Source organism: Periplaneta americana, chromosome 8 (assembly GCF_040183065.1).
Source record: "Periplaneta americana isolate PAMFEO1 chromosome 8, P.americana_PAMFEO1_priV1, whole genome shotgun sequence".
Lineage (NCBI taxonomy): Eukaryota > Metazoa > Arthropoda > Insecta > Blattodea > Blattidae > Periplaneta > Periplaneta americana.
In genome coordinates, this window is record NC_091124.1 from 168,263,832 (window position 1) to 168,287,900 (window position 24,069).

Below are 24,069 nucleotides of genomic sequence, written 5' to 3' on the forward strand. Positions count from 1 at the left end.
TCGCCATCGATGCAATCGATTACTTATAGGTGGAGATTGGAATTGTGTATTACACGCAAAAGACCAGACAGGCAAATATAATCCATCGCCAGCATTAGAAAATTTAACAAGAGAACTACAATTAATGGATACCTGGGAACTCTTTCATGGTAATGATGTAGAATATACTTTCCGTCGACAGAATGTTTCGTCCAGATTAGATCGATTTTATATCACGCGACCGCATTCAACAGACGTATACAGAATACAAGTGATACCGACACCTTTTTCGGATCATGATTCTGTGTGTCTTTCCATGCAGACAAATACACAACTTCCCCTCTTTGGAAAAAGCTATTGGAAACTGAACGACTCTTTATTGTTTATACCGGAGTATAGAGACCAATTTGTTCAATATTTCGAAACATTAAACAGAAGGGTCAGAAATTCAAAATTCAATATAATGGAAAAATGGATTAAAAGTAATAAAGCCAGGTTTCAAATCCTTTTATCAGGCCGCAGGGATTCAGCGAGCTCAGGAAACGAGACCAACTTTGAATTTTTACTACCAGATGTTAGCGGAACTGTATGAGACACAAAAAACGGAGGGAAATAAATGGAGAGACATCGTGGAAACTAAGTTGAAAATCTGTGAGATCCACAAAAAACTGATGCATGGCGTGATGGTTAGGGCCCGTGTTAAGTTTTAATGGTTGGAAACATTAAGGAGTGTAGGCCTACATAATTTACCATTAGCGTAACCAAATTGCTTAATTATGGACAAATGGGGAGGGAAACACAGGAACACACCGAGGGTGATCTATCTGAAAATGGCTCTTATTGTTAGACATAAAATTTATGACTTGCGCCTAAAAAGACGACGAAGTCTACGATATACATACCTCAAGCACGTACAGCAGCCACCCTTCCTACTTCTGTCCTTACCTTGTTCTCCTTCTTCTGCTGATACGGCTAGCATGAGATCTGGCATGGCAGTTAGCACAGGACCTGGCAAGGCAGCTGGCACACGATCTGGCTCGGCATCTGGCACAGTATCCGTCACGGCAGCTGGCACAGGATCTGGCACAGCAGATGGTACAAAATCTGTCACAGCTGCTGGCTCTGCATCTGGCACGGCTGCTGGCACAGTATCTGTCATGGCAGCAGGCACAGTATCTGGCACGGCAGCTGGCACAGATTCTGTCACGGCTGCTGATTCTGCATCTGGCACGGCTACTGGCACAGTATCTGGCACGGCCGCTGGCACAGGATCTGGCACAGCAGCTGGCACAGATTCTGTCACGGCAGATGTCACAGAATCTGTCACGGCTGCTGGCTCTGCATCTGGCACGGCTGCTGGCACTGTATCTGGCACGACAGCTGGCACAGGTTCTGGCACGGCAGCTGGCACAGAATCTGTCACGGCTGCTGGCTCTGCATCTGGCACGGCTGCTGGCACAGTATCTGTCACGGCAGATGTCACAGAATCTGTCACAGCTGCTGGCTCTGCATCTGGCACGGCTGCTGGCACAGTATCTGGCATGACAGCTGGCACAGGTTCTGGCACGGCAGATGGAACAGAATCTGTCACGGCTGCTGGCTCTGCATCTGGCACAGTATCTGTGACGACAGCTGGCACAGGTTCTGGCATGGCAGCTGGCACAAGATCTGGTATGGCAGATGGCAAAGAATCTGTCATGGCTGCTGGCACAGAAGATGGCACGGCTTCTGGCACAGTATCTGGCACGGAAGTTGGCATAGGATCTGGCACGGCTGCCGGCACGGAAGCTGGCACAGGATCTAGTACAGGTGCTGGCACGGCAACTGGCACTGTATCTGGCTCGGCAGGTGGCACAGGATCTGGCACAGGATCTGGCACAGCACGTGGCACAGGCTCTGGCATGGCAGCTGGCACAAGATCTGGTATGGCAGATGGCAAAGAATCTGTCACGGCTGCTGGCACAGAAGATGGCACTGCTTCTGGCACAGTATCTGGCACGGCAGTTGGCATAGGATCTAGCATGGCTCCCGGCACGGAAGCTGGCACAGGATCTAGTACAGGTGCTGGCATGGCAACTGGCACTGTATCTGGCTCGGCAGGTGGCACAGCACGTGGCACAGGATCTGGCACAGCAGCTGGCACAGGACCTGGCATGGGTGTTGAATCTCGCATTCCATTTTCCGTCTCTGTGATCATAAACTCTGCAAGAAACAAAATAAACTTGATCGTTAAGCATGTGTACTTCCATTCACTGGCTTTCAGTGAATGGCACAACTTATTAATAGGGCGAGGAGTCGTATGCAACTGCATATTTTTGCCCCCCCCCCCATTTTATACATGTTTTGAAAGACTGTAATGACGAATACTCAAAATTAATTGTATAGAGGAGAGTAGCGATCGATGAACCGCTGCTTTCAACGGACCGTTGCCATATTCTTGGTCATATTGCCTGCGTATGCGTTAAACGTCACCTCAAGGCTCCCCCTCGTGTATGTCACTCCTGAGTTGTCTTTGGTGGTGGCAGCAAACACGTGGGCTGAACATGAAGCTCAGATATGTTTTTGTCATTTCTACTGTAATTTTAAAGTAACTTTACGTGCAAAGTAGATTGGCTTAATGACATTTAGTTATGAAATTACATATATAGTGGAAGCAGTATTCTGTCTGCTTCCTTTTAGTTGTATATTCATACATTTTGTATAACCTCTTCAGCACTCTTGAAGTGTGATTAGAAAATGGCGAAGTCACTATGGATGGACCAGCTGGAGTTCCCATGAATGGACTGCATTTTAAAATGGATGGAAACCAATTCCCTTCAGGAAGTAATCAAAATCAAGACTCCTGGTTTTGTTTCATGTGTGAAGAAACCTTCGAGGAAAATGTAATTCAGTATATGTCTTGCAGGAAATGGTAAATGAAGCTTGTACAAATATTAGGCAGGGTCAAAAGAAATTCTTCGTGTGGCATGTAATGTATGTCTTGAAAAGGAAGACTGTTTTATTTACAGTATAGGAATAATCTAAGACTTCAGAAAATAATTTTATACGTACAATCACATCATTATGTTGTAACTTAAAGTTGTGTACTAAAATTTTTAACTAATTTATTAGCTAATTTGAAATAGCCTAAAATTTTAAAATATTGAAATGACAAGGACTGTGTTTTTCATATTTTCAACTTCAAAATACGATTACAATTGGATTGAAATTAAGTTCAACATCCATTAATCGAATCTATATTATTATGACTTTTTCTTTGTTGACATTATTTTGATATATTTTAAAAAATTTTCTTTTGGTCCATTCATAGGACCCTGTCGCCTTCATTGAACCAATAGCTGAATATTAAATGACTCAATCTTTAAACAGATATAAGTAGGATGTAGCCCTGAAACTTTATTTTATCATTCCTTATTAGTAATGTAATTGTTCAAGCCTATGAACAGAATTTTAAGGCACTGTCTTTGTTAGATAAAATAAGAAATTGGTAGGTGGTCCATTGATAGCTACTTTCCCCTATATTTTTGCATATTTCAGGTGTTCGTGTATGTAATACATTATTTATCATGCAATGTACCATATTTTCAGGATTTTGTGGCATAAAGCCCCAAATTAGCATATTTTGTAAAAACAATAATATTCTGAATTGTTGTCAACTTACTTACTTACTGGCTTTTAAGGAACCCAAAAGTTCATTGCTGCCCTCACATAAGCCCACCATAGGTCCCTATCCTGAGCAACATCAATCCAGTCTCTGTCATCATATCCCACCTCCCTCAAATCCATTTTAATATTATCTTCCCATATACGTCTTGGCCTCCCCAAAGGTCTTTTTCCCTCCGGCCTCCCAACTAACACTCTATATGCATTTCTGGATTCGCCCATACGTGCCACATGTCCTGCCCATCTCAAACATCTGGATTTAATGTTCCTAATTATGTCAGGTGAAGAATACAATACGTATAGTTCTTCATTGTGTAACTTTCTCCATTCTCCTGTAACGTAATCCCTTTTAGCCCCAATATTTTCCTAAGCACCTTATTCTCAAACACCTTTAACCTAGTTCCTCTCTCAAAGTGAGAATCCAAGTTTCACAACCATAAAGAACAACCGATAATATAACTGTTTTATAAATTCTAACTTTCAGATTTTTTGACAGCAGACTGGATGATAAAAGCTTCTCAACCGAATAATAACAGGCATTTCCTATATTTATTCTGTGCTTAATTTCCTCCCAAGTATCATTTATATTTGTTACTGTTGCTCCCAGGTATTTGAATTTTTCCACCTCTTCAAAAGATAAATTTCCAATTTTTATATTTCCATTTGTTTGTCAACACGTAAAATATTTCTCTGAACTGCACTCGATGGCGGGAAATTCCTTATATATGCAAGAAGTCTAAGGATAAAGAGAAAATTATCCTGCACGCTTTGGTACAGAGGACAATGATATCTTCAGTAGAATGTCAGTACTCTAAGTATCTAATTATTTTATTTTCCTATTTTATTATTTAATTGTACACATATTCATTCCTTCGACCACCACTTCAGGATGTAAACAATTACTATACCTTCAGGAAGCATGTAACAACTCCACAACGTGATGAGGCTCGGTGATCTATATTCACTTGTGTGGGCGTCGCTCTCTCCATGTCCATCTAAAATGCAATATAATTCTGAATTCAAATCGTCGTAATAAACTGTTAGAATAAATAGGTTGCATATTAAGTAAGTAGACAATATGTACATCATCAAACTATTAACAATAAGTAAATCATAAAAGTGAAGTTTGAAATGAATCAAAAGCTGAAGTGTGTACTTTTAACACACATATAGCCTTAAAGAAAAAAAAAAAAAAAAAAATAATAATAATAATAAATAATAATAATAATAATAATAATAATAATAATAACAATATTTATTTATTCTGGCGAAGTTAAGGCCATCAGACCTTCTCTTCCACTTAGCCAGAAAAAAAAGAAGCTGATGCAATTTTACAGATTAACATTTATAGAACACTAATAAAAAATTTACATAGTCATACAAGCAAAAGTTGAGTAAAATAATGCGAACATATTAAATAATAAATACAAAATAATATAAGGCTAGAAGTTACATTCAATGAATATGCAAGCGGTAAGTGAACCATTACTACAAATTACAAAAATAACAAATTCAAATGTTGTTGTTTTCTAATGCCAGGCGTTTGACAATAAAGTCATTTGACCACATGCACTCCAATATTTTTCAAAGATATTATCATGGCCAGCCACTGAAGCACAGATTTTGAGATGTTCCGAATCCATTTCTTGGTTTGAGTTGCACAATGGGCAGTTAGGGGACTGATATATTCCAATTCTATGCAGGTGCTTGGCCAAACAATCATGGCCTGTTGCCAATCTAAATGCAGCTACAGACGATTTTCGTGGTAAATCGGGAATTAACTGTGGATTTTGATGCAGAGAGTTCCATTTTTTCCCTTGGGATTGAGTTATCAAATTTTGTTTGTTGAAGTCTAAGTATGTAGATTTAATAAATCTCTTCACAGAGTAATACGTAGATTTAGTAACAGGTCTGTAAGTAGCAGTGCTGCCCTTCTTTGCTAAAGCATCCGCATTCTCGTTTCCCAGGATTCCATAATACATAATACAACTCTTGGTTGTAATTTTCAACGCACTTGCAGTATTTCTGTCTTATGACTTTTTTTTTATTAAAACAGTCTTATTGGTTATTTACTGAAAGTCGCCTATCTTTCCTCTCTGGCCCACTTTCCAAACTCATCTCTTTCTTCGGGAGATGAAAAGAAATGTCTTGTTACACTATTTCCACTGTATTCCTATCTATAACCCAGAACAAAACAGTACGGAAATTTTGTAATTAATTTTTAAACCACCCACAATATTCTTTTGTCACTGGTTAATTCAAAGCACAACAAATTAAAGACATCTACACAACTCTCAACAACAAAGGATATTATCAACCTCTAGCAAGTTTCATCACTAAACGCGCGAGAAATATATTTTCGAGGTGTCCGACTTCAGACAACAGATGGAGCCTAGTGATCAAAGCGCCACTCATTGTCAGGTCTGCCACCGACAAAGGGAAAGCATAGAAGTGTGTACACTATTTCTTCTATTCGTCCTGCTTAGATGATCAAAGAACCCAGAACGATAATGTGAAGTTTACATTAAAAATATGAACTATCAAATGCACAAAACGTTAAACGAATGTTTCACAATTATGTCATAACGCCAACAAACTGGTGAATATCACTCCTAAATTCAGTATAATAAAATCGACAGTGCACAATATTTAACATCTGCACTACAGAACTGTCAAAACAACCTTTTCAGTTTCATATTGTGTCAGCTTCAGTTTATTACAGGGTTGGTAGGAGGCAGTAGGTCTCCCTGTATAAAAAGATAGCATTGTTATAATTCGTATGTGTCGCAGCACCTAGCACAGAGATTATATTGAAGAAGGGGTAGGAAGACTGTGCCTTATACTGATGTAGATTTTGTTACTCAGACAGTGAAAAATTAGAAATAGAAAAAAAATTGTGGCTAAAAAAAATATTCAAATCTAAATACTGTAAGTCATTTTTTTTTTTCAAAAAGTTCAGAGTGGGTTCAAACCCTTTTAGCCCCCCTTTTCACAACATAAAGCTTAAAAATGCAGGTTTCTCAGAGCTTTAAATTTTGAGTTAAATCAACTCAAAATGAGCCTTCGATATTCTATTCCTGTTTTGACTGACTGCACACTGTGATAAGAAACGATTTAATACTATGATATGATTATGTTTACTGTCTTATTAAAAAGATAAAGAATTTCGTGTTAAAATGTTAAATTAATGGTCGTCTTCCTTTCACTTTTAAATTTAATATTCTCTTTGGCTGTCCCTCCCTTTCCATTTTTTAAGGTGCCCAAACCTTTGCAATCTCTTATTTCTAATTACCGAGGCATGCTTGCACCAGTAATCATTCAAATCTCTTGAACTTGTGCATACCCTGAAAGCACAGCTACTTAAGAATGTAAACAGTTACTGTACCTTCCTTAAGCTTCCTCACATTTAGCCTCACTCTTTCCACGGATGGGGTGTCACTGCCGCTACTTGAAGTGTCGCCTTCTATCATCATCATCATTCTTGTGAGTTCATCAGCACGTGTTTCATCTTCTGCTAAAAGGCAGTGTATTTCTGGGTTGAAATCTTTGTAACACAGTGATTGCTATCTATGAAAAGGATAAATACTCGTAGGTACTGTCCGGCTGAATGGTTATGTCGCATCCCGGTTTGTCCCACTCCTCTCTATAATGGCTAGTGGCTGTTAGGCTCTTCTCTGCAAATATTTGCTGTACGGAATTGAAAGTCTATGTAGTATTATATAACTGTTTAAAATACTTTGAGGAAAAGGGCTTCCTTAAGTAAGTAACTTTCATGTGATTTCCCCCTTTTGACGACCGACATAACCACTTGGATGGACTGTAGTATGACAACATGTACATCACCAAACTGTTAACAATAACTGAATCATAAAAGTAAAAAGGAATCAAAAGGTGAAGCACGCAGTGACGGTTACTTCTAATATAGGTATAACTTCAAGGAAAAATTAATTCAACAAACTGAAATAAAGGAAGTTTAGACTTTTATTTAAAAAATGAAATTAATTTATCCATATTCGTTTAGTTACAGAAGGCTCCCAAATGTTGTGTGCTTGTGTGTACCAGCAATTATCAGAGTGCTGTAAGTGAGTGTTGTATGTTACAGTTCTCAAATTTTCAACTGAAAAGGATAAGTTATGTGGCTAGAAGCTACTCGTAGGCCTATGCTACAAAATGGCCTAAAAATTCTAAACAGAAGAGAAAAAGAGGTATATTAAATGGGATGATTTTTACAATGAAAAAAACTTGAAGATGAAATAGAATATAAAAGAAAGCGGACAATTGCAAAATGGAGAAAAAAGGGAGTGGCAAAGAGAGAAATGGAATGATTTTGTTTCAAGATTAGAAAAGATGTATCATTACCAAAACTCAAAACTTTAAAAATTTTAAAGAAAATAAACTCGGAGATAAAAGAAAATCTTGTTACAAATCCTATCCCAAATGAATCTCTTCTTAATCACTTTAAAAATACAGGATGAATCAAAAGTCTGGAACCATACAAATATCTTCCATATGTTTGATTTTCCATTACTATAGGTGTTACCAGTATTTGTAAGACCAAATATTCTACCAGTGACACATTCAATTCTAGCCCTCAGCTATCTCAAAAACCGCCATTTTGGATGCAACTTTGAAATTTTAAAAGGAAAGGGGGTCATGTAGGTACTCAAAATCATGTGTAATTTTCTTAAAAAAATCAATGTCGCAATCCGTTTAGAGATATCTCAAATCATTTTCAAGTTATTTAAAGATCATGTCATAATGACACAAACATTAGTTACTGCATCTACAGATATTTTGTAACAATATGGTAAGTGTTAAGGGGGCTTTGGAAAAGGTATTTTTACGCAATTATTGTAATTAACTTTTTCTGTTTTACTGCTTGATTAACCTGTGAAAGACAGTGTTTTACACATACCAATTTTCATTATTCTGCAAGATACAGTAATGGACGAAAAAAATGTTGAATATTTCCAAAAATTTTACTGCTGTAAGCTGTACCTAAACCCTTTACTAAAATTCCAATATACTTATGTGATGCACTGTACTGTAGTGCATTTTTGTTGTACGAACAGTCATCTTCCTCCTACAGTGTTATCAGAAACCGTCAATATTATACACTAGTAGAATATTGAAGTCTTCTGACAAATGCAGTAAATCAATAATAATGACCAATTTTTTCATTCTTGAACCCATGTGCTAGTAAACTTCTCTAATGGGTTATTTTACGATGCTTTATCAACTGCTATTATTGTCTAGTGTCTGAATGAAATGAAGGTGACGTCAGCTAAATGACCGCAGGAACAAGCGCCAAAGAGATCCAGCATTTCTTCTATATGGGTTGTATTTAGCTACTGCTTCCTACATTCAAAATTTACTACACACTACTGATGTAAACAATTACTGTACCTTCAGAGGAAGTGGATGAGTTACCCTCTGTGATCTTGATTATTCCTGATTTGATGCTTAGGCTCGGCGATCGCGGCTGCTGAATCCCTGATGGTCCGGGTACAGCTAGAAAGCAATAATATTCTGAATTAAAATCGTCGTTATCACACTGATTACACTTAACAACAAGAATTTTGCTCTGACTTAAAACAATGGCTTGGTGTGCCCTGAATCCGAAAATGCATTTCTTCTATATGGGTTGTATTTAGCTACTGCTTCCTACTTTCAAAAATTACTACATGCTACTGATGTAAACAATTACTGTACCTTGTGAAGAAGTCGAGGAGCTAGCCTCTGTGACTTTCAGGATTATTTCAGATTTGCTGCTATGGCTCGACGTCCCTGATTTTCTGGATCGAGCTAAAAAGCAATATTATTCTGAATTAAAATCGTTATCACACTGATTACACTGAACAACAACTTCAAACAATGTGTCCCTTATGGTTTGGTGCGCACTGAATCCGAAAATGAATTCCTTTTTTTTTTTTTTTTTTTTTCGTAAGGTTTTTAAGATTTACTATGATTTCACTTTTCGATAAGTGCTCCCCCAGGAAATATATGCCACAAGTTCGGGGTTGTAAACCAAAACAAAAGCTAATGCAATTTATGAGTGCCTGATTTATTTCCAATTTCTTATGGTTGTTGGCGTGTTGAACAGGGTAGGTGATGAAGGGCATTCTCGACGTACTCCTCTCCCAATTTCACTTCCTTCTGACATTTTATATACTGTATATGTATATATCCGACAGAGTCGAAAAGACGCAACTGAATTTTCTAAAGCTAACCCTTGTAACTTTACTTCAAGGTTGAGCCTAATAATAACCCATACGAACTGAGCAGTAGGGAGGCTAAGGCTAAACTACAAGGGCCGTAATGCCAATGATGATGATGATGATGACGAACTGAGCAGTAATAAAATTCTATTATTCCACGTTGTTCAAGAAAAATAAATATTCCAATAAGGCTCGAACTCTCTTCCATCCTCATGACAGGCTCATTTTCTCTTCTTTCCATGTACTTCATTTTCATTTGAATTTACTTAGAAAATGTGGGGGAGCATACCGGTATTTTGGTTTAATGACTTGCAAATTTGAAATCAAAATCTTAAAGTTTTGCCCTGATTGTACTACTATTAGCCGTAACACTGTATATGGTTGACTTACTATAGTCACTGTGAACAGAGCGTAACTCTTCACCATTATTCGAAATATTATCTGTATCACTTGCATCTAAGCTGGTTTTCTGCGTCAGTAGAGCGGTACTGATGTCAATCTCGCTCGTTGTGTCCACCGAACTTGTCAAGCAGTACAAACTCAATATAACAACATAACTAAATTGCTTTCATCAAACATTTTAATTGGTTCGCATTACTATGTTCTAATTTAGCATTTTAAAATGCAGGAGTACAAGAAGAACAAGTTGAAAACAAAGGAAACTTGTGGAATACAAGGAGAACAAGGTGAATTGCAAATAGAAAAAGAGCAATACATGGAGAAAACGGGGTATACAAAGAGAACAAGGGAAATTCAAGAGACATTGGACATTCAAAGAGGAAAAGTGAAATGGAAGAAGGGAAATATAGGAGAACAACGGAATACGAAGGGAACAGGGGAATATAAGGAGAACAAAGGGAATGCAAGGAGAACAAGAGAAGCGCAATGAAAGAAAGGGGAAAACAAGAAGAACAAGGAAAACAGTAGAACAACAACAGAAATGCTGCAATGCGCACAAGGTAAATATAAGGAGAACAAATGGGAGGGAATCAAGGATAACAAGGGTAATAACGAGGCGAAAATGAAGAGGAAAGTTAAAGACATGGAGGAAAAGAATACGAGGAGGATAAGTTCAGGCAGTGAGAACATGAGCTTCAAGGAGAATAAGATTAATAGAACGAGAACAAGGGGAATAAGAGGAATACAAAGAGAACAATTAGAATACAAGGACTACAAGAGGAATACAATATTAACAAATTAAATTAAAACGACAGAACAGTGAATGCAAGCAGAAGTAGCTGAAGACGAGGAAATCAAGGCAAATACGTGGAGAAACAAGGTGAATATAATTGTTATTGTAAGTAGAATAGAGGAAATGCAAGGAGAACAAGTGGATTGAAACGATAACGATATAAGCTGAGGAAAAAAGAGGAAGACGTGAGAAAGGAGAAGACGAGAAGAATATTAGTAGGAAAGGAAATACAAGGAGAATAAGAAAAATTCAAGGGGAACAAGGAAGCGGAAAACAACAATAACAAAGCGCATACAAGCGTTACTTAGGGAATACAATGGCAACGAGAGAAATATAAGGAGAATAAAAGGCATTAAAGGACAGCATAGCAAATGCGAAGAGAATAAGAGGAATACTATGGGAACCAGGGGAATCCAATGAGATCAAGATTAAGACACAAGGGCAACGGAAGGACAAGGAGAACAAGAAGAATACAGGAAGCATAAGGGAGAGCCCTTCCATTCACTAAATTGGGGATCGATCGTTACATTTTTTTGGAGCCTTCTCTTACGCCCAGCCAGATTCTAATTCTAATTGAATACAATTGGTTACATAATTACTACATTAATATCTAGACCGTAAAATAACATGAAAGTGAATAATGAAAGTAAATGTAAATAACAAAAGTTAGATAAGTAATGTTAGTTAATAAACATAGCTATGAAATAGTAATGATAATGATAATAATAATAATAATAATAATAATAATAATAATAATAATAATATAATAATAATGAGATAACTTAAATGTTAATTTATTATATATATAACCACTAAACATTGAAAAACTTGTCACAGTTATATTTGTTAACGAGAATTGTTTGAAAAATATTTCCTTAGTTTATTCTTAAATTGGTTTGATGTCTGACAGTCTCTGACATTACTCGGTAGGGAATTCCAAAGTTGAGGAACAGACACAGTGAAAGAAGATGAATATGAGAATGTTAGATGGGAAGGAATGGAAAATACTGGGGAGTGTGGTGATCGTGTGTCTAGATTATGGTGGGTGGATAAATTTTGAAAACGAGACGCAAGTTAGACGGGAGTGGAGAAAAGCAATATGTGAAAGAGGAGGAGAAGACAGTGGATTTTCCTACAATCTTCTAGTCTGAGCCAAGACAACATTTCGAGGGATGGTGTTACGTGATCAGACCAGCAAATATTGCAGACGAAACGGACGCACATATTATGAACACGTTGCAGTCAGTAAACAGAATATCACAGTAATCAAAGTGGGGCATCACGAGTGTTTGCACTAATATCTTTTTCAGGGAAAAGGAAACAAAGTTCTTCAATTGACTAAACGAGTGGAACAGTGAGAAGTTTACAAGTTTCTGCACACTGAATGTTCCAATTTAAACTCTTGTCCATATAAACACCTGGGTTCTTTACTGATTCATTGAATGGAATTTCGGTGCCGTATATTTTAATCTGAGACTAATTTGGTAAGGTAATACTGTTTAACAAACGTGAATGACTCAAAATAATTATTGACTGTGATTTTTCTGGATTTAGTTTAAGTCGGAATTTCCGTGTCAAGATAATCATTAATTTTAGTTATTAAGTCATTTATTTTGTCAGTGTAGAATTTTATGTACTACTTGAAGGTCATCTGCATAGAGATGGTATCGGCAGTTCTTTAAAGATTCCCGACATGTCATTTATATAGATTGAAAGTAATAGAGGGTCGTGAACTGATCCCTGTGGGCTCCTGCCAGTCAAGAGGAAGAACGATTTCCAGGTATCACACTTTGCAGTTTACATTGGACTACAGTTATAGTATGTCATTTTTAACTCTATTTTCGCCTCTAATTTAATAAGTAGAGATGAAACAATTTCTTCGTAAACAAGTATAACAGTATTATAGTGTCTACTTAGGTGAACAGTTTTGTAGTTAGTGAGTGAAGTTACATTTCTGACGTGCCTTGCAGTATTATTAAGATGGAATAAGTAAGCACTAGCACATATTATTCAAATTTAATGACATGGTTGTCCTGCTAGCTTGTTTAGGAGGGAATTGTTCCAGCTCTATTCATCACTACATACTTAAAAAAGACATGCTATATACATCACTATTACTTACTCCTCCAACAACAGCAAAAGAACCGGGAACAAAATTTCTTCCATCTCGCCATCGTTTTTCGTCCTTTTCTTGTTTTCTTCGGTGGTGGTGATGATGTATCTTCTACAGCAACAAAAAATATAACATTTTCTATAAAATGACTAGTGAGCAACAAAAGACCAAAAAATGCAAATAAACGCAAAATAAAAGTAGGCTACATTTATTGGTTCGTGTTGAAGTGAAACGAGTATATACTGTATCCCGCATTGTCTGTGATTCTAAGAAAAATATGATGTCATCAACTTCCGAGCCCTATTATCAATCATCAACTCACCACTATTTTCCCACCTCACTTCTGATATTCCCATCACATCCACTCTGTTTCATCTCATTGCTTCCTTCATGTTTTCTAACTTACCTGGTAACTGATGATCCCGCGTTGCTCTCTTCAATCTTCTTTTCTTCTCTTCAGTTTCTTCTACCATGATGTGCTCGTCCCAGGTATCCCCCACCCGGACATCCGATTGGGGGGAGAGTTTACGTCCGGAATTTTTTACCCGGGCCGAACTCAACATGGCATACAAAGGAAAATTACTTTGGGATATATATAAATGCGGTAGCCTCCCATTGCTATCCGCACACCACTCTCTCTTTCGCATCTCGAAAGATCCCAGGGGGCCCCAGCGTGGAGGTGAGGAGAGTGGATTTGGCTAACTAGGCCCTCCGGACTTCACCGAAATTCACCACAGGGGTTAAATATCAATTCCATCAGGGTTTTTGACCCGATCAGAATCGGGAAATCCCAATTAGCCTTTGCCCCCCTTATTGAGTCTAAAGATCATCAATGTTACAAGACCAACTAAGATACTTATCGAACATGACACCAGGAAAGTTAGTCTTCAAGATTTAAGATTTATTTTTTTTTAGTAGGTCATTTTACGAAGCTTTTATCTAGGTTATTTAGGATCTGAATGAGATAGTGATAATGCCAGTGAAATGAGTCCGGGGTCCAGCACCGAAAGTTACCCAGCATTTGCTCATATTGGGTTCTTTCACGTCACACAAACCTGTTGATGAAAATAGACCTCCGACAGGTAGGAAACGAAAGTGTAATAAGAGAAGACAGTTTTTTCAGGTAACTATTTCACAGTGAGTCACAACTAATCAGTCTGGTGGCTGCCATGTTGATATTCATGTCATGTAAATGAACATCAATTTAACTCATAAAATTTAAGGTGATGACAGACTATTGGCCCATATTGCTTAGTGTATTTATCATTATAGGAAACTGACATCCATACTAGGGTTACCATGAGAAAAAATTCTATAGGAGGACATGGAATCTAAAATAAGAGGACATTGCTGAAAAAAAGGAGGACTTTTCAAAAATTGGTATGAACAAAATTAAAGATAAAAACAATGGCTCACTTTAGTCAGTTTTCTCACTACTTGCTGGATCAGTATTACATCTGTACCCTACGTATCGATGGAGCCCATTTTGTGCACAAGAGCCTGAAGAGACAAACTTATATTTTGTACCAAATAACTATGGAACTGTTCACAGGACATCTCCTTGAAATTATATTTCACCATGATGATACCTCTGACTGTCTCCGTTAGCATGTGATTTCGTTCTTTTGTCCATTGAGCAGGTATTAGGGAAAATACTCTCTCAACACTTCCATTGTGACTTGGGATAAATAAATAGAATTGACATATTTTTAAGAGTTTTGAGAAAGTTTCAATGCTCGCAGAACTATTGGAATTGAAGAATTTGCACTATTGTTTATCTAAACTTAAATCTTTGTCCAAATTAACTTGATTGGCATATATTTGTATACTGCAGAATAAAATTGATAAATTAGCTTAGAATCATGAATAGTGACATTTTTAAAGTGCAAGAATTCAATGCAGTGTCAAATAGCTCATCATATTTTATGTTTTTTTTATGTGCTCCAGCTCCAACTATTCAAAACAGTTAAATTCTTTCATAGATTTTCACCATTTGTGCATTATTCTATGCAAAATATCGCACATTATTTAATATTCATATTAATTCTAGTTGAAATGGGAAATGCCAGACATTTCAAATTTTTTTAAAACACCTGCCGGACAGGATAAAATGATTAAAAAAGAGGACATGTCCTCCTTTTGCCGGACGAATGGCAACCCTACATCCAAACATACATATACATATATGTATACGCATATGAAGACAATATAACAAGAACTGACAGGTGATACTTATTCAGAGCAGAAATGAGTCCTATTTTACATTTCTTTGTTTCAGGATGATGAATGCAGGATCGCAATTCAGCACATGGCTCAAAAGAGATCTGAAGAACTGCTGGTGCAGCAGGAGAAAGAACACTTGGAAAGAATAGCAAACATGAAAAAAGAAATGGAAATGAAGGAATTGGAACATAACGAAAGAATGAGAAATATAATGGCAGAAATGGACATGAGGAGGAAAGAATATCAAGAGAGAATGAGAATTAGTCAATTGAAATATGAAGTAATAAATTTAAAAATGAAATTATTACAATGTAATATTCTCAATTAGGGTCAACTATTGCATCTTCTTTTGCAGGGCCGCCTACAGAATTAATGGGCCCCTATACAATACTGAACTGGACCCCGTTGAAAAAAGTAACAATTACAAGTTACCAGTTATTCTAACCATAATAATTATTTGCAAAATAAATAAAAGATACCCCATACACAGATATGAATTTAAAAATATACACTTTTATTACGTTAAAAAGTTTTAGCAAAACTTCACATTGTATATATTATATTCATAAAACATTATTCTTGAATACCTGTAATTTCTAACTTGCAGTCCAACATCAACAGACAACTCTCCTTGACTTCATTGATGCAAAATCATCAATTATATCATCAAAATTTAAAGACCTAGCAAGATTGCTCTCCAGACTAAGGAGGCCAAGGTTACTCAGTCATTCTTGACACACTGTTTATCTGAATACATATTTTATTTTCTCCATTTTGCTGAAGGATCTTTCAGCATCAGCAACTGTCACAGGAATTGTAGAGAATATTCTAATGGCTATACAAATATTTGGAAATAATTTGTCCAGTTTTAATTCCCTCAGACTATTTAGGAGATTCAAAGGTTTCATAGGTTGGCCCTAAATTAGAGGCGTGAATTGATTTTAAATATTTCGGCTCATCATGATCTCTTTCAGGGGAGGCTTTCGAAGAGGGGCTGCAGAGCTGCAGCACCCCCAGACATTTGTGGCTCTTGTCCCGTTTTATGTTGTGTAATACATTTATTATACGGTCTCTATTTAGCGGCTCGAATGTTTTAAAAAATTTCGCTATTAATGACATGCACGCAATCATTAGTGAAGTCACTTCCTCCCCTGGTGCTGCCAGAGCGAAACCAGAGACAAGGACTATAGGGTGAAGCCACTTCCTCCCCTGGAGCTGCCAGTCTCGTGTCGGATGCTTTGCGCGTTAGTTTTACTCCTCCCCCTGCTGCCCCTTGCCATGAATCCAGAGTTTCCAGGCGCTGCAAAATTTGCAGCAGTTTGTCAGTAGCACGCAGTTTTAAATACATTTTCTTTAATGTTGTTAGTATAACAAGTGCACCAATGTTTAATTCTGAACAATATTTACAGTCTATTCAGTTCAGTACCTTAACAATTCAGGAGAAATGTGAAATTAAGTGCCCATCAGTTGAATATCATAATGGAAAGAGCCGCTAAACAAAATACAAAGGCTCGCATATTTTTTGCTAATTTATCCAGTATCCCTTTCTTCTCTCGTTATCCACACAGTCTGTATTAGATTAATGTGTTTCAAAGACAATTCCATGAGCTGGGGCAACAAGATGGATTTAAAATAAGAACAGTAAATGTTGTTCATGAGAAGAAGGCGCCATTGCTAGAATGTTTTCAAACCATAATGGAATCGGAAACATCTAACAACATCACAATAAATGAGGCAAGCGCCCTGGTGTGTACTCTTGAATATCCTGAATTCAATTTCTGGCTCAGTTATTTTTTTCATTTATTGATGTATCATGTATTATATATTATACAACCAACTACAACATCGCCAGTTAGATATTTCAAATCTGCATATAAAAAATTAAATTATGGTTTATTTAATGACACTCGCAACAGCAGCGTCGCCGGTGTGTCGGAATATTGTCCGCAGGATTCTTTTAAATGCCACTAAATCTACTAACATGAGCCTGTCTCATTTAAACACAACTTACAAGATAAGGCGCATGGAACTAATCTTCAAATAAAGTAAGTTGCTTGGTTATTTTTGTATGCAGCCCCCCCCTTAATTCAATACCCACGAGCCGTCACTGATCTCTTTGTTAATATCTTCATAATATTTTGCACGCAGTCTAGCACCCATATTAATATCTTACAATTTTTTCTGTCTCTCCTTGTGCTTCTCAGCTCCCGACTTATGCCTGTACTTGTCCATTGTGCAGTTTAACTATAACCGGTAACACTAATGAACAGAATTTACTAGACAAACGACAACAAAAAGACGAATGTTGCGACACGAAACATACAATGTACTGAAAAAGAAACGTATCCTGCGACTTTGGTTTGGGAGAGTCCACTAGCATATTGTGGTGAGCCAGCGGGGGTTTGGTAATTAAAAAGAACAAGCCAATAAATAATTGAACGTGTTTGGTACAAGCGATGGGAACACAGTTCAAGCAAATGCCGGGGCCGTCAATTTTCGTGTCAGTGAACGTTAATGCGGGAAACTGATATTCTATTATATAAAAGTCAAATATTTACATATGAAGTGATAATTGGTATTAATTCTACTATTATTGAGTTAATATGTCAAATTTATGTAACAAATGTTCTTACAAAATTTTATAGTACCCGTATGTATCTACGAATAATTATTCATGATAATAAAAAGTAAACGGACTCACTTAATCTGACGGGCCCTTATTGCTCACGGGCCCATATACACTCGCCCCCTTTTACTCCCCCCCGACCCTTCTTGGTGGCCCTGTTCTTTTGATTTTGAAAATTTCACTTATGTTTGTCTCTGTGTGTTACTCTACAGTGAACTTCTTTTCAGCAGCAACTTGAATGTCACACAGTTTGCAATAAAATATGTTGCCATCCATACTAAATACATTTTATGCACTGTACTTTTTACTTAACATATTTTACACCAATATACCTTCCTCCAACCACTTTGCACAATGACTGTGGATTTCCTACCTGCAACAATCTGGATAGATGGTGAGAAGGGAAGCTGGTTTTGATGTGATTTTGTTGTTTGAAGGGTAGGGGTGATAAGAAAATAGAAGTGGAAATATCTACACAATGAAGGTGGAAGAAGGTGTGGCGCTGAAGACAGAAGAAGGACAAAGAGGGTAAATGAATGCATAAAAAATTATGGACAAGTTCATATTACCAATATAAGGAGGATAGTAAGTACATGGAAAGTAGGGTGACCAGGTGTTCTGCATTTTGCATGATACTTTGTTTTTAGCTCATCCTGCAGCATGTGTAAAAGCTTGAAACCCCTACAAATAACTTGCTTCCTAAGTTTTTCTTGCTAAAAGTCTTGCAAAATAAAATTTGAAGTGAAAGTTCTGTTTTTTAAAACACTCTGTATAAATTGTCAATACTGTTGTTGTTTAGTCAACTGCCGAAAAAGACAGATCTGAACTCACAAGTGACACCAATAAGGTACCTCTCATGAGGCAACTAAGCCAGGAGATAATGGGGTAGGATGGCCAGTTCCTTCCCCTCTTTGTCTTTACTATTCCTTACAATTACATAATGTCGTCATTACCTCGTTTACTCATGTGACCAAAGACTTTCAAATTTGAAATACAAATATTAAAATTTTCCCTTGAACGTGATATTATTAGCCGTAACTGAATGTTTAAGGTGGATATAGTTGAACAGAAGGTAACTCTTGCAAGTGTGGAATGTTGTCTGCGTCGTCTTCATCTCCTGCATTTATGAACGTAAGCCAGTATTTGGTGTTCTCTGTCTCAACAGCCCTCCGGATGTTAGTTAGGCTGTTGGTCTCCACCGAACCTGTTAAGGAGTGCAAACGCAATATAACACTGAACAACATATAACTAAATTACACACTTTTAAGTTTGCTTTCCTCAAACATTTCACTTTGTTCGCATTACTATGTGTTATTCAACATTTTAAAATCCACACGTAGCCAGTGGCTAAGTCTAAATAAATATTTACTTGGCTTACAAGTCGATGCATTGTGGTGGAGGGTATATATTTTACAATTATTTGTAATTAGGGCTCGGAAGTTGATGACCTAAAAATCACAGGCTTACAAAATGGCCTTAAAATTGTAAAAATATGACATCAAAATGATTTGTAGGTTCTCAGGTTTGAAGGATCGCCGGTTGTCTTGAAAGACATTCCTGTGTATTGAAAACTGACGTCATGGGCACATACTTGAAGTGACCAAGGTCCGCTGGTGAAAAATCTTCATCAAAAACACAAAAGTCAGTGTTTTTACCTGCACAACTTTCTCGACTTTATACATTGACTGATATGCAATGCTATTTTTCAATACTTTTTTTCATTTTCTCTCTTACTTCTTGTCCAAATTTTCCTATTCATTGTTGCAAATGTTCTTCGAAACCTTTAATATTTTTGACAGCTGAATGAATTTCTCTAACCATGTTATTACTGTTGTTGCCAAAATTGAAAAGTTACTATTGATATATGAATTTGAGGATCAGACAGCAAGCCTTGAGAAACTGCTATAGAAGCAACACTTTCTCTATCAATACTGTCTTCACTTGTAAGATGCGGTACAATATGCTGACTGTGAGCACTGCTGCTGCAGTATTTGTACTGTTGTGTTGAAGGGGGACAAGTATGTTACACACATGATCAGGAGTTAAGGTTCATACAACCGTAAGACAAATTCCTGCAAGACGCAATCTGCAGTAGGTTCTGGAATGTAGACTACGATTACACCATAAAAAATTCCGTTCAAAAGAAGGAAAGGGCAATAATGCTGCAAAAAGCAGAACATTTCCTAAAAAATGATCAGTAAACAATAAAGAACAAAAAATGCAAATAAATCCAAAATAAAAGTAGGCATGGACTATATTGGTTCATGTTGAATTGAAACGAGTTTATATTGTATCTTGCATTGTCTGTGATCTCAGAAAAAATATGATATTTCATCATCTTCCAGCCCTATTCATCACTCATCAACTCTCCACTATTTTTCCACCTCCCTTCTGATATTCCCATCACATCCACTCTGCTTCTTCTCCTTGTTTCCTTCAAGTTTTCTATCTTACCTGGCAACAGATCTTCTTTCTTCTCCTGTGCTGGGTTGCGCCATGATATCCTCAGTATCCCCCACCCGGACATCCGATTGGGGGGATAGTTTACGTCTGGAATTTTTTACCAAGAAACAACTCATCATGACTAACTTTTTCCATATCTTGTATGAAACACATGCGAAGCTAGCGTTTTAAGCATTTGTAGTGTTGCCCACCTCCTCTTCAGTTCGGTAGACAATCTTCACTGCTCATGCTTAAAACAATATCATTTCACAACTTATTGTATAAATAACTATATTATTTTGATACTATCACCTTTTAAACAAATTTACAAACACACATTTTGTGAAATGTCTACATTACACTTTCCAGTTGCAACAAATAATTTTGCATAATGTTGTTACATTTACGGCTTAAGAGTAACTACTTTAATATTAATACTTCAATTAATAATAAATCAGTTTAAGTAATGGGTACTTTGAAATGCCGTTACAAGAGCGTACTTCACCTTAAGCCAGAGCACCGCGGGGACAGGGTATAAGGGCAATCTCGTGGTGACTGCCATGGGTGCTGCATGGAAGAGTGTTTCCGTCTGTTGGCAAGTGCTACTGAATTCACTGCGATGTAGCAAATTTTCCTAGAAAAAAAAATATATTTCTTACCAAATAAAAAGATAAAGTGACGAAGGAAGATTACATTCCTTTCATCTTAAGGATTTTGTGTGTGAAGTTACTGTTACTGAGCACTTTCAATCCTATTTATATTTTCGTGCAACCGTTCACAGTTGAGATGCAGCTTTTTGCTTGTTTCATTCTGTTTGAACCAGCGGCAGATTTTCAGGGGAGGCAAGGGAGGCCGTGCCTCCTCTAATATTTTACCAGAACACAATATAACAGTATTAATTCCAGCTGAATTAAGATTACAGACAAGTTATAGCAAATTTATATTAATTTTACTATTCACTACGATTAAGATGTAAGTTACATAAAGTCGACCACATCTAGTTGGTGATGCCCACTCGCTATCCTGTAGACAGTACAAATAATTCGTATCGAAAAATAACAGATAGCGCTGTAACCTGTACAGTCGACATCTAGCAGCCTGCAGTGTCTATGCGAGAGCGGGAGAGAGGAGACAGCTACATCACTCTGCTCCACAGTAACCATGACAACAGCAGTTCAACCAATAAGATAGCTGGTTAGTGGAGTGTTTAAACTTAACTAGAACACACGAGGGGAGCCGAATTTGGAGATGTCCTACCCACCACTGATAACTGTACTGCTGTACTGCTTATAGTCACAGCTAGTTGCGGCTGTATTGGGAAGTTCTTTCTCTTTCTCTCTTCTTGGTTTTAGAAAATTGAGTCATGTGTTGTTAGTCTTCTCTCCCTGCATAAAGGTTTTTTTTTTTATATTGGTAGATTTTTCTTTTGTTTGCGGGTGTTCCTGTTTTTTCTTCTTTTGTGTTACGAGATATATTTATTTATACAGTATTATAATATATCGAGAGTTTAGAAACAAATGCAGATTTGTCTCTAGCTTCTTCTAGTAGCAGTTGCTCAGTATGTGACCTAATTGATCGGCTTGCGAAGAAAGAGGATCGTCCAGTGAATTTGCAGTAAAATTAGGCTATGTAATAGCCCCAGATTCTTAGGTTCGAATCAATTTTGTTGCTTTCGCATTACTCTAGAAATATTGCTTTTCTTATTCGTTTTATGTAGCAAGACGTAACATTCTTAATTTTAATTTGACCTAAAAAGATCTAATTCGTAGGTTAAGACTTATAATGTCCTAAAGAGAGGCAATCTTTAGGCCTACCAACCTGTTGTAATATATTAACAGTATGTTGTTTATTTTTATTTATTTTTTTTTTCGTAAAATACTATAAATTCCTAAACATAAAATTTTAAATCATATACAAATCCTAAATCATAGATCGGAAAACCTAATTTTTGTTTCTTAAAACCTATAAACTCTGTGCTTGGTAATGAGGTACGTCAGAGGCCTTATACTTTTAATACATGTAATGCAAACTCATCAATCACGACTTGGCCTCCTCAACTTTCAAACCCATCGTCCGCCACTGGTATGAAATGAAACAACCCAGAACTCACCGCGTGGAGGTAGCTGCATGTCGAGTTCCGCCCTGCCCAACCCAACCTCCCAACCATAATGGGCAAGAGCATTCAATTAATCATTCTTTGTCACTTTCAATTAATGTTCACTACCTTCGACTTGTAAACAAATAAATAAGTAAACAAATAAAAAAGAAATAAAGAAATAAAAAAGAAATAAACAAACAAAATAAACAAATAAATAAGTAAATAGGTAAATAAATAAATAAATAAACAGATAAAAACAAATAAAAAAGAAATAAACAAATAAATAAGTAAACAAATAAAAAAGGAATAAAGAAATAAAAAAGAAATAAACAACAAATAAACAAATAAATTTTAAATAAATAAATAAATAAATAAACAAGTAAGAAAGTAAATAAACAAATAAAAAAGGAATAAACAAACAAATACACAAACAAACAAATAATAATTAAGTAAATAAGTAAACAAATAAATAAGTAAACAAATAAAAAAGAAATAAATAAACAAATAAACAAATAAAAATATAAACAAATAAATAAACAAATAAGTAAACAAATAAATAAATAAACAAATATATAAACAAGTAAATAAATAAACACTTAAATAAGTAAGCAAGTAAATAAGTAAACAAATAAATAAGTAAAAAAGAAATAAACAAATAAAACAGAAATAAACAAATAAAAAAGAAATAAACAAACAAACAAATAAACTAACAAATAAATAAATAAGTTAATAAGTAAATAGGTAAAAAATAAATAAATAAATAAATAAGCAAATAAATAAAGAGATAAAAAAGAAAAACAAATAAACAAGAAATAAACAAACAAATACTAACAAATAAATAAACAAACAAACAAATAAATAATAAATAAGTAATGTAAGTAAACAAATAAAAAAGAAATAAACAAGTAAAAAAGAAATAAATAAGCAAACGTAAAAATAAACAAATAAACAGTAAATAAGTAAACAAGTAAACAAATAAAAAAGAAATAAACAAACAAGCAAATAAATAAACAAGTAAATAAATAAACAAGTAAATAAGTAAACAAATAAATAAGTTATCAAATAAAAAAAGAAACAAAGAAATAAAAAAGAAATAAACAAACAAATAAATAAACAAATATATAAATAAGTAAATATGGAAACAAATAAATAAGTAAACAAATAAAAAAGAAAGAAACAAATAAACACTTAAGCAAATAAATAAATAAGTAAATAGGTAAATAAGTACATAAATAAATAAAAAGAAATAAACAAATAAAATAGAAATAAACACATAAACAAACAAACAGAAAAGTAAACAAATAAAAAAATAAAAACATAAATAAACAAATAAATAAAAAATAGACAAACAAATAAATAAACAATAAATAAATAAGTAAATAAGTAAACAAATAAAAGAGAAATAAACAAGCAAACAAATAAATAAATAAAGAAGTAAATAAATAAACAGGTAAATAAATAAACAAGTAAATAAGTAAACAAATAAAAAATAAATAAACAAATAAAAAAGAAATA

The 24,069-nt window shown here is 35.7% G+C and overlaps 2 protein-coding genes across 3 annotated transcripts in view; both read right to left on the bottom strand.

Annotated features, from left to right (window-relative positions):
• Positions 1-15,011, bottom strand: part of LOC138705226 (calphotin-like) — a 61,294-nt gene extending 46,283 nt beyond the window's left edge. For both annotated transcript variants that reach the window (XR_011333667.1, XM_069834034.1), the window contains exons 1-7: positions 13,572-15,011; positions 13,175-13,276; positions 9,355-9,447; positions 9,049-9,153; positions 7,028-7,156; positions 4,551-4,637; positions 925-2,181 (exon numbers count right to left, since the gene is read on the bottom strand). Coding sequence is in view for 1 of the 2 variants with exons in the window: in XM_069834034.1 (XP_069690135.1) it covers positions 925-2,181; positions 4,551-4,637; positions 7,028-7,156; positions 9,049-9,153; positions 9,355-9,447; positions 13,175-13,276; positions 13,572-13,812 (2,014 nt within the window). In the remaining variant the exon portion in view is untranslated. The remainder of the gene's footprint in view (positions 1-924; positions 2,182-4,550; positions 4,638-7,027; positions 7,157-9,048; positions 9,154-9,354; positions 9,448-13,174; positions 13,277-13,571) is intronic.
• Positions 15,012-20,125: 5,114 nt separating this feature from the next.
• Positions 20,126-24,069, bottom strand: part of LOC138705227 (fap1 adhesin-like) — a 41,585-nt gene continuing 37,641 nt past the window's right edge. Inside the window, exons 8-9 of the mRNA XM_069834036.1 lie at positions 20,962-21,090; positions 20,126-20,564 (exon numbers count right to left, since the gene is read on the bottom strand). Coding sequence (XP_069690137.1) covers positions 21,068-21,090 — 23 coding nt within the window. The 3' untranslated portion in view covers positions 20,126-20,564; positions 20,962-21,067. The remainder of the gene's footprint in view (positions 20,565-20,961; positions 21,091-24,069) is intronic.